At 49.5% G+C, this 16599-nt stretch overlaps 1 protein-coding gene across 3 annotated transcripts in view; it reads right to left on the bottom strand.

Moving 5' to 3' along the window:
• PSME4 (proteasome activator subunit 4) overlaps positions 1-16599 on the bottom strand; it is a 3386216-nt gene that overhangs the window by 2022330 nt on the left and 1347287 nt on the right. For all 3 annotated transcript variants that reach the window (XM_069608231.1, XM_069608232.1, XM_069608230.1), the window contains one exon: positions 8371-8586. In XM_069608231.1, the coding sequence (XP_069464332.1) occupies positions 8371-8586 (216 nt within the window). The remainder of the gene's footprint in view (positions 1-8370; positions 8587-16599) is intronic.

Here is a 16599-nt window from a genome sequence, read left to right on the forward strand (position 1 = left end):
ACCGTAGTGACTAACTTACTCTTAGTCCATAGTCCCTTTTCCTCCATACAGCATGGGCGTCCCTTCCAAGGGACGGGAGACTGAACCTTCTTCCCCTTTATATTTAGAGCTGCGTGGGGGATCATCCCAGAGAGCATGCGCTGCCCTGACTCCGACCTACGGCGCCACTCCTCTGGCCCCATTGAAGCATCTACAATGATCAGCATTGCCTAATGACACCCGTATTATTAGGGAGGGAGGATGGTGGGACGTATGGAGGAAAGGGGACTATGGATTAAGAGTATGTTAGTCACTACGGTGAGTAACTTATAATTACTCTTACGTCCCGTCCCCTTTCGTCCATACTGCATGGGCGATTACAACTGATTGTAGCCCCAGGGTGGAGAGGAGACCCTCCTTAAGCAAATAGGTTCCGGAGAACCACCTGTCCGAAAGCCGCATCAGATCTAGAGCCGGCATCCAAACAGTAATGCTTGCAGAAAGCCGAGGGAGAGGCCCTAGTGGCCGCCCTGCTCATTACTTGCCAAGGGACATTGATGCTGGAATGCGATGGCCGTTGCCTTGGCCCTGACTGTGTGGGCATGCATGTTGGCCGGAAGCGGATTGTGCTGGCCCATGTACGCTTCTTTGATGGCAGAGACCAACAAGCGGGATATGGAAGCCTTAGAGGCCTGGTCTTGAGCCTCCGAAAGTGACAAAGAGGGCGTCCGATTAGCGGAAGCCCTTGGTGCAGTCTAAGTAGAATTTCAGGGCATGTTTGACATCCAGGCAGTGCAGCACTCTCTGTGCTTCGTCCTTGGGATCGGGGAAGAACGTAGGAAGGACTATTTCCTCGTTCAAGTGGAAAGCAGACAGAACCTTAGGCAGAAATGCCAGGTGCGTCCGCAGGACTACCTTGTCTTTGTGAAAGGTGGTATATGACTCGGAGACTACCAGTGCCTGGATTGCGCGGACTACGAGCCGAGGTAAGGCAGAGTATTAAGGCCGTCTTGGTGGTGACCAGACTGATGTCCACGGACGCCATTGGCTTGAACGGTTTGTGCGCCAGTGCACCCAACACTATGTTAAGGTCCCACACCGGGTGCGGTCTATTGACGGGCAGGTAGAGCCTAACGAGACCCGTCATATGTTTCTTGACGATAGGGTTGGAGGAAGAGAAAATGTCCTCCGAGTTCTTGTAAGCCCCAATGGCTGCAAGGTATGTGCGGCAGGTGTCCACCTGCACGCCTGAAGGAGTGAGGGGTTTATAGTTCTAGTTTCGACAGCCATAGTTTCGAATGCCAATTGTTCTGACACAAAAGTGCCGGAAAAAATGGTTTCGATCTCCCCCCCCAAACCCCTTAAACAAAACACTTCTTTTACAATATGAAGAAAAAAAAAATGAATATAAAAAAATAAATTCTGAACTTTTTTTCCCGCCACTTTTGTGTCGAAACTTTTGCCATTCGACTGGACACCGGAGCAACGTGTGCCGAAAAGGAGAGCATGTAGTCTAAAGTCCACGCCAAGGGGTCGACTACCTTGGAGTCTGCCCAGTGGCAGAATCGCGTCCATTTGCTTTTGGACTTGGCGCCCTGTATGATCTCCAGACTGGCCTGTGAGAGGCTAAGGTGCTGAAGTGTTACCTGCTCAGGTACCACGCTGTGAGGACCAGATCCCTGGTGCAAGGTGGATGACTCTGCCCCCCTACTGGGCCAGAAGGATGTGCTGGGCTCGTTGGGAGGTGAATCAGCGGCACCTCCGAGAGGCTGAGTAGCTCAGAAAACCAAGGCCTGGCCGGCCACCATGGCGCTATATTAGAATGATGAGGAGTCAGCGAGATTCCTTGATTTTGCAAATTACCCTGTGGATCAAGGGGAGTGGGTGGGAAGGCATAGGCTTTCATGCTGGTCCACTGGATGTGAAATGCTTCGCCCAGAGAGCCGGTGCCCTGCCCTTGCCAGGATGCGAACTGGGGACACTTCTTGTTGTGCCAGGTGGCAAAGAGATGTACGTGGGGGTGATCTCCTGAATCACAAGGTTGTTTAGCTGCCACTCGCAATTGTCCGCTCCCAGCCTGCTGAGCCTGTCCGCTTCCATGTTGGATTCCCCCGAGAGGTGAACTGCCGTGAGGTAATGTCGTTTTCCAGGGCCCACTCCCACATACTGATTGCCAGTCTTCACAGAGGAGGGGCTCTGGTGCCTCCCTGCTTGTTGACATAGTACATACTGGTCGAGTTGTCCGTCTGGATGAGGACAACCTTGCCTCTGAGAAGTGGTAGGAATGCCCTGAGCGCTAGCGAGATGGCGCTCAGCTCTAGCCAATTGATGTGTGCCGAGTCCAGGTGCTGTGGACCGAGATATCATCCAGGGTGGCTCCCCAGCCCTCGAGCGAGGAATCCGTGGTGACGGTGGCCTGCGGAGTGGTCGGCTGGAAGGGATTGCCTGTCCATAGGTTGCAGTCCCTGGGCCGCAATTTTATATCCGGGTGGAGAGATGGAGGAACGTTGATCATCTCGGATTGAGAGCCCCGCTCTTGGTTCCATGAGGCCGTGAAGTGCAACTGAATCCTCCTCATCCTCATCCTCTGTCTCGTGTGCGGGAAGGCTGATAGGAGAGCTGCCAATAGACCCAGGAGATGTTGGTACCACCATGCCGAGGTCACTTCTCTGCTGAGGAAGTGGGTGGTGGCCCTCTTGGTGGCCGATATTTTGTTCTCCGATGGAAATACCTTCTCGGAGCACGTGTCTCGGATGAGGCCCAAGAATGTCAGGGTCTGTGTGGGCAGCAGCTGCAACTTCTTGAGATTGCGCGAGAAGCCCAGATACGTGCAGTGTGTTCATAAGGGCATGGGAAGAGTGATGAGCCGCTTCCGGAGATGTAGCCCCAACGAGCCAGTTGTCGAAGTATGCGTAGATGTGGAAGTCCTGCGCTCTGAGGAGGGCCGCCACTGCATTCATGAGCCCGGTAAAGACCCTAGGGGACGAGTTGAGGTCAAAAGGAAGGGCACTGTATTGAAAATGGAAGCCCATGATCCTGAACCGTAGGAAAGAATGATGGGGCTGCCAAATCAGGACATGTAGGTACGCGTCCTTCAGATCCAGGGAGCATATCCAGTCTCCCTTGCCCAATGTCTCCGCTATAAAAGCTGGTGTACCCATCTTGAATTTTTACAGGGGTAGGGAGAGGTTGAGGGTGGAAAGGTGCAGCACAACTCTAAAGCCCACCTGGTTCTTCTTCAGAATGGTGAAAATGCTGGAGTAAAAACCCAAGCCTCGCTGGGAGGATGGGACTTCCTCCACTGCCTGGCTCCCTACCAAAAGAGTTGCTGTCCAAACCTGTGGGAGTGGAGGGGAGGAGGGAGGAGAGGCTGGGATAGGGAGACGGTACCCCGTGAATACTACAGAGAGGATACAGGGGTCCGCGAAATTCTGGCGCCAAAAATGTGTGTGGAGAGCAAGCATGCCCCCAACTGGAGAGACGTGGACCTAAAGGTGCGTGTCATGCCTTCTTTCCCTTGGAGGAGGGAGACTGGAAAAAGCCCTTACTTCCCCCCCTCCCCCCACCACCTTTTTGTTGATTGCGCCGGTTCTGAGACGGCTAGCGGTCTGGCTGCCTGGATCTCCGTTCCTGGAAGCCGCGGAACCCTCTGTATGTACGACCCCTGTCGGAGCACTGCTGAGATTGGGTGTACGATTTGGGTGTGGTCTTTGTCAGGATGGATAAAGACTTGGCCGTTTGTGAGCTGTTTTTCTTCTTGGCCAGCTCTTCGTCCATGTAGGAGTGGAAGAGTCCTCCCCCGCCCCCTGTAACGGTAGATCTAATATGCGTTCCTGGACGTCCGGGTTTAATTTTGTTGGCCAGAGCCAGGCTGTCCTTCTCATGTCTGTGGTGATTCAGATGGCACGGTCAGAGGTGTCAATATGGGCCGCGGTGGATTCCATGAGGTCATGCGCCACCAGCTTGGCCTCGGCTAGCCCTGCCTTAAAGTGTGATTGGCTCTGAGTGGGGAGTTATGGGAGGAAGTCCGCAATTTCCCGCCATAATCTTTGGGTGGCGGCAGCCAGCATGGCATCAGCGTTCGCCTGACGAAGATGCAAGGATGTGTTGGAATAGAGCTTCTTCCTGTACGCTGCCAAGATCTTCTCCTCCTTGCCTAGCAGCGCTGCAGAGGAGGCGGCTGAGGACAAAACTGAGGCTTGGAGTATAGTGATGCCGCAGCGATCACCGAGGAGTGTGGCTGAGGATGGGCTGAGAGCACGAGTGTATCCCCCTCCATCTGCCTGTACTTGGCGTCCAGGCATCGATTGACCGGCTGGGCCGAGTGGGGTCTGAGCCGGCCCTCCTTGTCCATGGAGACTAAATCGGTTTGCAGTGGAATCACTGCTTTGGCAGAGGGACGTCGCATGAGGACTTCCGCCAGAGCCCCCTCTGCCGGCTGCTCGATCTTGGGTTGGGGTAGGCCCAGATACTCTGCCAGCCCAGCAAGACATTTGTGGAAGGCCCCGGCTGAGGATGGAGTGTGCGGATCCTCCTCCTCATCCGTATCTGGAATGGCATCGGACGGGTGCCTCTGTCTGGCGCTGCGGCCATCTTGTCGAGCTGCCTGCCAAGCGCCTACAACGTGTTGCTCGGCCCGCTGGGCCCAGCCTCCTCCAAGACTCTTGCATGTGGATCGCAAGGCCTACCCTGCTCCTCGGGCCTGGACCCGGTAGATGGGACACCCTTGACCCGGGGCAGTAGAGCAGTGTTTAGGCGTCCCCTCGGACGTATTGCTGCTACTAGGGCATAGCCCCTCGACCATAATGCCGGTACAAGGGCGGAGGCCCTCGGGTGAAGACCAAGTCAAAGAACCTTACGGTCCCTCAACACCGTCACCGGGAGCATCCGAGGATCCCTTGGCCCGGAGGCTGGTAGCTGCAGCAGCCTTGGCGCAAGTGCTTGTAGAAGGACCTGACCGGGCCCTCCCGTGTGGGAGAGTCCCTGGGAAGAAGTCTCCTTTGCGGGGTGCGATGGAGAATATCGGCCCAACCTTGGGCTTGGTTCGATGTTTCACAAAGTTCTTGAGGTCCTCTGGAGGCGACTTCTGGAAGAGCTCCCTCCACCTGGCTAGTCTGTTCTTCAGCGCTTTCAAGGACAGCGAGCCACACACTGTACAAGCTTGCCAACCGTTGTCTGGGCCAAGGCAACGTATGCAGAGGGTGTGGGGGCCTGGAGTTGGGAAGAGCCTGTTGCAGAATGGACACCTGCTGAATCCTGTGGAAGTCGACATGCGCCGGGGAGGGGCGTGACGCGTGAGGACAGAGTACCTGAATGATAAAAAGACAAAAAAGACAAAGAAGAAGTACCTGTGCGTGGAATTACAAGGCCGAAGCCAAACCCAGGAGCTCTGGTGAATTCGGCACGTTCCAGTCGACGCGGAAAAGGGGACTGTGGTGTGTAGCCGGAGGGCAGAGTCAGGGCAGCGCACAATCCCTGGGCTGCACCCCTGCACGCCTCTAAATTTAAAGGGGAAGAAGGTTTTGTCTGATGAAAAAGGTTCCGTCTCCCGGCCCTTGGAAGGGACAACCATGCAGTATGGAAGAAAGGGGACTCTTTCTGGGAAGTTTTCAAGACTTCAGAAAAAGAAATCCTTGAAGCTTTGCGAAGACTTGGATATCTAGAAAAATTTAAGAAGGAAGATGAACGATTGATAGAGCAATTCATTTGTCAAGTCTACTCAGCAGGAACAAAGATTTTCAATATCTGTCAACTGCGCTGGTGGATGTTCACAAAAAAAGATGCGAAGTAAAAATCTGCTGTCAACGAGAGCCTCTCTATTACTATACATTTTAAGCACTCATTACCAGGTAGAGTGGCGAGGCGTGGATTAACACCACCCAAATCTGCCAGAGCCATCACAATTCGGGTGGGAGAAGACATATAATCAATATTCTCCTACTTTGTGTACGCCTCGATTTGCACCACAATCAATCATAGAGCTGTTATGGCGTGCATGCATCAAAGGACGGTGTACTGTGCATTGCAAATGTCGAGCTCAGTCAGTAAGGTGCACAGAACTGTATATTGTGGTGGTGATGAAGAGCTCTGTGATAATGATTTTGTAGATGATGAAAATGAACAATCTGACTCAGAAGATGCCCTGTAAAACCTTCATTTCTCTATTCAAATGTAAATAGCTATTGTAGTTTTAATAAATACTCTATTTCAATGAGAAAGTTGCAAATTATTTCAAACGTTCTGATTTAGTGAGTCTACAATATACAATTAGCGACAAAGTAGCAATTTACGAGGCTTTATCTCGGAAACGGTAATAGATTTAAAAACAAATTCCTTATACGAACTTTTCTATTCATTTGATCATATTTAACAAAATACAGACTTAGCAAAATGTTCCTAGAAATTACTCTAAAAGCATCAATGCATCCCCAGTAGGCATACCTTCCATATATTCAAAATCCCACGGACTAGGATATTGTAACAGATGTCCCTCAACTATTTAGGGGCTGTAGATGAGTGTCGACAGGGGTTGCGTGGACGGGGCAGACATACCCTTATCTTTGTGAGACGACGATAAGGAAGGGCCACTGACCTTAGGTGTCGTAGACAGCAAGGAAGATGTTTCCAATATTGTCCTTGGTCTGTCTTTCGATTGTTCCTTGTGTGCCTTTTTGCTGCTTCTGGAAGGATCATCATGCGATCTTGACCGCTCACTAGAGGTGGTTCGCTGTGTAGGACTACCCTGCCTGAATGAGGCATGACTCCGTACTGAAGTAGAGTCCGAGACTCCACCGGCATCCTTGAGCCATGCGACCAACCTTCGGTGACAATCCTGGAGGGTTTTATTGGAGAAGGATTGACAAATGTCACAATACTCAGGCATGGTACAGGTGCAGGCAGTCATTGTGTAGATCATCCAAGAAGACGTTCTTTGAGCCACAATGGGCAGAGCCTTGAATAGGCTTTTTCTCTTGGTCTGTTCTCCGCCATGAAGTAGGCCCAAAACGCAAGGACACTCTGGAGAACAGAATTCCTAAGCACTGAGGGCTGTTCGGCGAAGGGTACCGTTCCAGCTGTCAAGGATGCTGATGCGTCGAAGGAGAGGATTGTGAAGATGAAGTAGAATATTATAAAGTAACTTTTCAAAGTAATACAGTGAAAGATTTTTGAGGACTCCGAACATGAACATGCTGTAAACAATCTGAAGATGGCCAACAGGGTGGATAAGCGTTTCCAAATGACTGTGGGCAGTATGGCCCAACAGTGACTGTACTAGAGCACCAAAGTGACTGAAGTTCAGGTGACTGCTTTAGGTTACCGAGGATTCCCAGCCAAAGGACGGGGAATATTCACAGCACGTGAATCTATAAAAGATCCAGTGCTGGCGAATAGAGATTTTGATCAAAACCCTGAAAGAAATTCTCTGAGGAAATAGTGTTCCATGAAGAATACCAAGCACACAGCAAAAAGGGACTGAGGTCACAGGGTGGTGGGAGCTATATGTATGGACATCAATGTCACATTTGGTGTCACCGAAGGCCAGTATTGCGGGACCCTGACAACGAGATCACATAGCGCCCCTGTTGGTGAAGAGTTTTCCGTGATCATCCGAAGCTGCATGAATATAAGTAAGATGAGGAATTGGTGGGTGGATACCATTCAGTAGAAACAGTCTTTCTGTGATAGTGTGAGAAAGGCAAAGAGATTGAGTTGAGGAGTGGACGATTCTCAACCTGATTAGTGTACAAACATGAAGCATACGCCTTTCTGGTTTTTATAGAATCCTCCTGCTGGATTGGGGTGGAACGAGGTTATGGGGGAGATATACTAAACATCATGTAACACAAGAGAGTCCTCCAATCATGAAGTCTTTTCATCACCATAGCCAGTCTATTGTTCTATTGTGCATCGTTTCATGAATTTCTTAAACTGTAAATCTGAACTGGAAAATAAATGGACAAGGATGGGGTGCCATTGCAGTTCTTGCAGTTTCTATGTGCAAAGTAACACTCACCAAAGTTGTATTCTATTTTTTTTTTTTAAATACTCATTATTGCATGCTGGAGCTGCTTCCACCGGTCCGAAATCTGTCTCGATATACTTAATCTTAGGAAATCAATGAAACCCTTTGAAATAAATCATTTGCCCATTTTCCTCAAGTTTGAGTTAGCAAATCGAAAGTGAAGGAAAACAAGCAAATAACAGAGGGAAAAGATAGTTGCTGCAGCACATGAATTGAAGGCACAATGAATCCCCCATACTAAGCTCTATTTCGAATTAAGCTCCACATTCAGTCCTCAATTGGCCAAAATGGCACCACACATTTCATTAACTGCATGTTCCAAGTTGGATGGCGTTCAAAATGTACAAATTGAAAAGTTACATTCTTACCTTAATGGGGAAATACTCAGAAAGAGGCTTATCAAAGCCACCTGGTATGCTGTAGTATTCTGTGGGGTAGATGAGAGTAGTGGACCGAAGTATATGATGCAGTAGGTTGCAGGACAGAATGTAGCCTTGCTTGCATGTGAAATGCACAGTTCGCCCCAAAACTTGGATAAGTTGTTCCTTATAAGGCAACAACTTCTCTCCATCAACTCGTGTGATCTAGTTGGAAGAAATCAAAGTTAACATTACATGTAACCATTCATTAAAACTATTAAAGTTACTCACCATAGTGACAAGAGTACTCTTAGTCCTCAGTCACTTTTCCTCCATCCTTGTGGGGTGTCTCCAAACATGGAGACGGTACCGGAATCTTTTGGCAGTGACAAATTTTGCTTCCCCTTTAAATTTAGTATAGCGCGCCCTCCAGTGCCTCAACTCAGTCACCTCTGAACACATCGGACACTTAGATACCTGGCTACTCTTTGTACATTTTAGCCCTTGGCATACTAGTGGGGGAAGGTGAGTGGGACATATGGAGGAAAGGGGACCAAGGACTATGAGTACACTACTCACTACGGTAACTTCCCATCCCCTTTCCTCCATTCTTGTGGGCGATTCCAAAAAACAAAAACATAGGGTGGAGCTGTAATAACCTGCCTCATATCTAGGATGAAGCGGCAAGGTTCCTCAGAACTGCCTGCCCGAACTCTGTATCGCGCTTGGAGCTGTTGTCCAGGTAATAGTGCCTACAGAGTGGCCCAGGTAGCCGCCTTGCTGATGACATCCCAGGAGGCAAGACTCTGAAATGCAACGGCCATGGCCTTCGCTCTGCATGGCCATGAATCCCCTTGGAAACAGGTTTGCCCATGGACGTGTACACCTCAGAAATGGCCTGAACCGTCCAAAGGGCTGTGGAAGCCTTGGAAGCCTGAGATCCGGGGAAGAGCCCCCAAAAGTCACAAACAATGCCTCAGACTTTCTGAAGGATTTCGTCCGAGGTAGATAAAACTTGAGGACCCACCTGAGATCCAAGGAATGTGGCCCCTCTCTGCTACCGATTGCGGGTTCGGGAAGAACACCGACAGGCAGATCTCTTCATTCAAATGAAATGAGGAGACCACCTTGGGCAAGACATGTGGGTGATTGCGGAAGATGACCTTGTGAAACGTGGTGAATGGCTTGCACGAGGACAACACCATGCTAAGCAGAATCCTGTGCAGTGCCCTTAGGGACCACTACACACAATTAAGACTACAAGTGGTAATACAAGTTCACCTTTGGTACAAGCCTGTACTACACTGTTAGTAATAGTAAGCAAACACGGACTCAAAGTTTTTGGTTGAAAAGTAAAAGTAAATTTATTTCTAGACCATCTGTTTGCAAAACACTTCACTTCTATTAAATTAAAACCACACGTAAAATACACTACACAGAACCAATTCACTTTGTGCAGTACAATTCAAGGTAAGTACCTTTGGTTTTGACAGACCGGTTTTGTGAAACAAAGACGTTACCGGGGGGACAATTGTGATAACTTTTTGGCAGTAATGACAGATCGGTCTTACTAAAGATACGTGTACCCACGGGAAGAAATGTTGCCGGAGTTCAAACACACTTAGCACATGAATCAACCCAAGAGAGTTGGGGATAAAAATCATAGGCAATACTTTTGTAAAGGCAGATAGAATCAGAGGACACTTTCCTACAACTGAATAAAAGTCAATAGGCCTGCGCCAGTGTGAAGTGGATCAGTGTTCCTGTTGCTGAGGATCACACGGTTAGTACAGTTCACGATTCGAGATTGCCAGGAATGCTTGGATATTGTCACAAGAGGAAGCAAAAGTTATAAGAGGGAAGGAAGATAAGGACAAGCCTTTGGTGAGGAGAAAAGGGATTCCACCCTAGTTCCTCAAGGTCGGAAAAAGTACCTTATTCAAGTGAAGAAGAGCTGGTGCCACGACAGTTGTTCCTGCAGACTCACGGATACTGTGACTTCAGTCGTGGGGACAAGAAGGACGACGTCTGGAGCGATCTGCGCTACCCACGGATGAGGCCAGCAGCAGCAAAAGCAACGGTGAATAAAAGGTGCGCTCCTTTAAAACAGGAGAGGCTCTTAAGGTGGCTATCCGGACCACTACAGCAGTGTGCAGCGATTTCGACCAAGAAGAGGAACCTCTGCCTGTGGAAGGTGAGCTGATTAATCCCACCAAGCTCAAGGGAAGACGACTCCGGACTGGATCTTCTCTTGTCGTCGAAGGGTAGATAACTCAGGACTGCAGCAGGGCTCCACCGGGACTCGGTAGTTGCAGCAGTCTTCTTCTCCGCTTCTTTTCGGTTCCTTGCAGTTCCAGTGGCGACGCTCACTTCCAGTCCAAGAGTCCTGCCTTTTATGTGAAAATCCCCCATTCACACAACCTAGCTGTCAATCACAGCAGGGGGGTTGTCCGGCCCAGACAACCACCGTAGCCAATCATGGCAAAGTGTGACTTGGGTTTCCTAGGATACCCTGCGCAGGGGGTGACTACACCCCTCCCTTACATTCAGCCCCCCTAGAGACCCAGGCGCCAAAAGGAGGGCTTCTTGAGAGAAGCCTGCCAAAAGACGGTGAACAAAGGAGGCAAACCTGGTTTGCCACGCAAAGTAAAACACAAGGACTCTTACAAAAAGAAATGGCGAATAAACCCGACCGGAGCCAATAGAAAGAGTATTTGGTCAAGCAGGTTTATGTTCGAGGCTACTATGATAGCCTAGAACAGTACCACGTTTATATAATATAATTGCGGTAGAAAAGTTAGGGTAGATACCACTGCCACCAGCCAAGTCTAAATGTTAAAAGAGCAAAACAAAGCTCAGGGAGGCACAGACAAAAATGGATAGGGGTTAACCCTTTCCAGTGCTCCATGTAAGATGGGGTGCATTGGGTCTGTAGTTTTAAATGACTATGTAAAGTAAATGGCAACTTTACCTGTTTTCTGGGGGACAGTAGTCAGCCCCAGAAAAATTGAGTCAGTGGGAAGTCTCAAAGACAACCCTGTGTTACTGCACGGAAGGTGCGGTGTAACACCTATGAAAAGTGGGGTTCACGGAGTGGTGTCCTCCGGAGCCCACTATCACACAAACAGTAAAAACACACATGCAAAACACATGTAAGAGTGGGAAAATAAACTCCAGTGTCAAGTGGAACCGGGTTCCTGTTGTCGAGGATTACACAGTCGGATAGTTCACGATTCAACGTAGCCAGGAGTACTTAGATATTGTCAACAGAGGAAACAAAAGTTATAAGGAGGAGGGAAGACGAGGGCAAGCCTTGGAGGCGAAGAAACGGGGTTCACCCAAATTCCTCGAACAGAACACAGTACCTTATTCAATGAAGAAGCTGGTGCCATGCCAGTTGTTCCTGGTAGTTTCCTGCAGACCCACGGTTCCTCGAGATTCGATCCGAAGGAGGATGTCTGGAGGGGTCTGCACCACACAGGGATGGAGCCGGCAGCAGCGACAGTGAATAAAAGGTGCGCTCCTTAAAAACAGGAGAGGCTCTTCAGATGGCTATCCGGACCACTACAGCAGTGTGCAGCGATTTCGACCACAAAGAGGATCCTCTGGCTGTAGAAGATGAGCTGGTTATCCCCACCAAGCTCTAGGGAAGAAGACTCCGGACTGTATCGTCTCTGGTCGTCGAAGGGTAGATAGCTCAGGACTGCAGCAGGGCTTCACCGGGATGGGATAGTTGTAGCAGTCGACTTCTTCGCTTCTCTTCGGTTCCTTGTAGTTCCAGTGGCGACTGACTTCTAGCCCAAGAGATCTGCCTTTTATGCGAAAATTCCCCATTCACACAGACTGGCTGTCAATAGTGCAGCAGGGGGGCTGTCCAGCCTGGACAACCACCTCAGCCAATCATGGCAAAGTGCGACTTGGGTTTCCTAGGATACCCTGTGCAGGGGGTGACTACACTCCTCCCTCACATTCAGCCCACCTAGACACCCAGGCGCCTAGAGGAGGGCTTCTTGGCAGAAGTGTTAGGCAGAATCCTGTGCAGTTCCCTTGGGGAACACTGCAAAAAGATTAAGACTACAGGAGTAAGCAGTAAACCCAATTGGTAGTAGTCTGCACCACCCAGATTTACCTGGTAGCTGTGGCGGAGCAGTCAGACTGCTCGCAAGAAGAGTTAGGCAGTATACAGAGGATACACAACAGGGCTAAAAATGCAGTACAACAAGCAAACACTGACCAGAGCTTTGTATCAAAAGTATATAATTATTTAACACACACTATAGAAAATACACTAGCACTATTAATCAAAGCAAGTTCAAACAGTCAGAAAAGTACACACACCTCCCTTAAGAATTATTTAGACAAGTCTAGGTTAAAACACCACTTTTTGTCAAAACAGAGGTGAGCGCGTAACTTAGATGGCACTCCAATAATTAAGTAAAAGGGAGAGAAAAAGGCAGGTCATGAAAATAAAACAGTTCCCAACACTTTTAAAAGACCAAAACAAGTTAAGGAAAGCAGAGTCTACTGTAGAGCCAAAGTTCATAGGCCAGGCCTACTTTAAATGGAGCAAGGGGAAATGTGCCGAAGATCACACAGTTTAGAAATGCATTCAAGTCTTTGTGAAAATGTTCAAAAGAGGTTAGGTTGATTCTGAAGGCAACGTTAGAAGGACTGGGGCCAACCCAGTTGGAAAGCAAAGGATTTAAGGGTCACCTTTAGGAAATCGTAGAAAGGGAGGACATGTGGAACACAGTACCTTTAAAGTTGAGGAAGCTCCAGCAGTGGCAGTTGTTCCCGGCAGCGGGTGCAGTTTGTGGTTTCGACCAGGGGAAGAGAGGATCTCGTCAAGGAGGAAACTTGGAGTCGTTGCACTGCCCAGGGAAGAAACCAGCCGCGGAGTTAGTCGGTTAAAAGGTGCGTTCCTGTTATTCGCGGTCACAGTGGTGCAGCTTGGCTATCCGGCTGGCACGGGCGATTCGACCAAGTGACGTCCTGGAAGGCGAAATGGCCAACTGGTTGATCCCACCAGCTCAGAGGAAGAAGACTCTTTCAGCAGAAGATATTCTCTTGTCGAAAGGAAAGTGGCGAGGTCGTTGCAGTAGCGCTCCACCGGTGGGGTCGTCGTTGCAGATGGCTCAGCTTCTCCCCTCTTCGGATTTCTTAGGTCCTATGGCGACTTCTGAAGTTCCAGTCCCAAAAGCCCTGCTTTTATGCAGAAAAACCCCCATTCAACAGCCTAGCTGTCACTCATACATGCTAAGCCCGGCTCACCACTGGCCCAATCAGAACAGTGTGCGACTTGAGTTGCTAAGGCAACGCAGTCCAGGGTGCCAATTCCCCCACCCACACATCCTGTGGAACCCAGACAGAGTGGCACCAGTTGGAGGGCTTCTGTGGAGAAGCCCGCCAAAAAGTGAACAAAGAACCCGACCTTGGTTGGAGTTACAGAGACGGACACGAACGCCATTTTAGAAAAGAGTTCTGGCAAAAAGACCCAACCGGGGATTTAATATTAAATAAATAAACCGGCGGTATCTTCAACATTGCACCAAAAAGTGGTGCGTTTAAAATGAATGGGAAAAACCCATAGGAAATATTCTGGTGGAATATTTTGCGTGGTAACCACTGCCACCAGCCAGAAACTCAACAAGGGGGAACTGGACAGTGACCTCTTGGAAATAGACCCAGGGGAAATCGAATTAACCCCTTCCAGTACTTCCACAATATGATGGTTTGTACTGGTTCTGTTCACAATTTTGGACTAGTAAAGTCAATGGTGACTTTAGATGCCCTGGGAGACAGTAGTCAGTTCCAGGGTATGGAGTCTATTTTTGGGGGTCACTATGACACCCCTGTGTTACTGCACTGAGGGTGCTGTGTAACACATACACAAAAACAGATGATACCCTATGGAGTAAAAAAACCCATAGCCCATAAGCACACAAAAAGTCAAAGACATACCCCAAATCATGCCTAAGAGTGGGAGGAAAAGAGTCTCACTCTTAGCAGGAGAAAAAAATAAAAATAATAATCCAGCAAAGCTGCTAAGGGACTCACTAGGTTTGGGAAATTAGCCTCATAAGCGAATTCTCCCTAACAAGAAGCTTGCCAAAAGACAATGAACAAAGAAGGCAAACCTGGTTTGCCGCGCAAAGTAAAACACAAGAAGGAAAAAGAATTGGCGAATAAACCTGACCGGAGCCAAAAGAAAAAGTATTTGGTTAAGCTGGTTTAAGTTTGAGGCTAATATAATAGCCTAAAACAATACCACGTTTATATAGTATAATCGCAGTAGAAAAGTTAGGGTACATACCAGTGCCACCAGCCAAGTCTAAATGTTAAAAGAGCGAAACAATGCTCTAGGAGGTACAGATAAAAAGGGCTAAGGATTAACCCTTTCCAGTATTCCAGGTAAGATGGGGTGTACTGGATCTGTGGTTAGATGACCAAGTAAAGTTAATGGCAACTTTACCCTTTTCTGGGGGACATTAGTCAGCCTCGGAAATGGAGTCGGTGGGAAGTCTAAAAGACAACCCTGTGTCACTACACTGAAGGTGCTGTGTAACACACAAAAGAAGCTGTTTAACACACAAAAGAAGGGGGCTACTGAAGTGGTGTACTCCAGAGTCCACAATCACAAAAACAGATGCAATACACATGGCAAAACACAAGTAAGAGTGGGAAAAAGGGGTACAATCTTACCAGGTGGAAAAATAAACTCCAGAGATCCAGCAAAGCTGCTGGGGGACTCACTAGGTAAGTGAAATTAGCCATTGAATTGAATGAAAATTCTCCCTAACAGGGTCCTCCTCCTCATCCATGTCCACCAAGGTGTCCTGTTGGTCTGGAGCAACTGGAGGACCAGCTGGGCCTCTGTGGCTGCGGCAGGAGGGGCTGCACCATGGGCAGGGTTGCTGGAACAACAGGCAGAGTGAACTGGAGGAAGCATGTCCTTGATCACATCCCTAAGGATGATGCCCATCTGCGGGGACCTCAAGAGGGTCAAACTTTTCAAAAAATCTGTCTTCACAGGCCGATGGAGCACTTGGAGGCACGGGCATGGGGTGAGACCTGGGTGCACCCTGCCTTACGGTCTGCGGGGTGTAGCTGCCCTGCGACGATGAAGGATATATCGTAAGCCACGTGCCCGGTTAAGACCAGTCCCACCTGGAAACTCGCACCCCTACCTGTTCCCCAAAGGGGGATGGTGTCGGGCAAGGCACCATTTTCTCTGGACGGTGGCCATTTTATCAGGCTGCGTGCCAAGTGCCTGTGTCGTGGGGCTTGCCGCACCGGGCCTGCCCTCTTCCAAGTCTCTTGTCGGTGGAGGTTGAGGCATACCCTGCACCTCAGGACGAGGCCTGGTAGGCTGATTGCCCTCAGCTGTGTCGCCGGTAGTGCTGCGTACAAGTGCCCCCTCAGACATTTGTCCGGTACAAGGGCGTAGAACCAGTAATAGAACCTTTCGGTCCCTCAGTGGCGTCATCGGTAGGATCTCGTGACCCCTAGGGCCTGGTGGGCGGTAGCTGTAGAAGCCTAGTCACCCATCCTTGTACAAGAACCTGAAAGGTCCCTCCCACTGGAGGGCTTCCTGGGAAAGGAGTCGCCTTTGCAGGGTGCGGATAAAAAAAGTGCCCCTATCTTGGGCCTGGTCTTGTGCTTGACAATTACTTCAAGTCCTCCAGAGACGACCTTCCGAAGAGCTTCCTCCACCGAGCAAGCCTGTTCTTCAGAGCGTGCCTCAAAATTTAAAAGGCAAGTAGATTTTTTCAGGTGAAAACGGTTCCGTCTCCCATCCCAAGCAAGGGATGCACATACAGCATGGAGGAAAGGGGAAGGAATGTAGGAGTAAACCAATACGTCATCCAGAGAACAGGAGACTTGGTGCAGCCCCTTGTCGTGTGCCCAATGGCAGAACTGAGTCCATTTGCTCTTCTACTGGTACAGAGTTGAGGGCCTCCTGGCCTGCAGAATGATGTCCCAGTTGTCATCTGAAATTGAGCGTGCTGAAGCCTCAGCTGATCAGGAACCAGGCCGCCAGGTCCAGTTTGTCCGGGTCCAGATGCTCCACTGCTCCGCCCTGCTGAGTCAGGAAGCTCTTGCTGGGAATAAGAAGATGGACGGGACCCTGGGAGCACAACTGCAGCAGATCTGAAAACCAGAGCCTTGAAGGCTAGTGGGGGGCAACCAGGATGAGGCTGCAACTCACTGATGACTGGAACTTGCAGAGAGTCCGTT

This window comes from Ambystoma mexicanum, chromosome 4q (genome assembly GCF_040938575.1).
Source record: "Ambystoma mexicanum isolate Mex_15411 chromosome 4q, UKY_AmexF1_1, whole genome shotgun sequence".
NCBI classification, from domain to species: Eukaryota; Metazoa; Chordata; class Amphibia; order Caudata; family Ambystomatidae; genus Ambystoma; species Ambystoma mexicanum.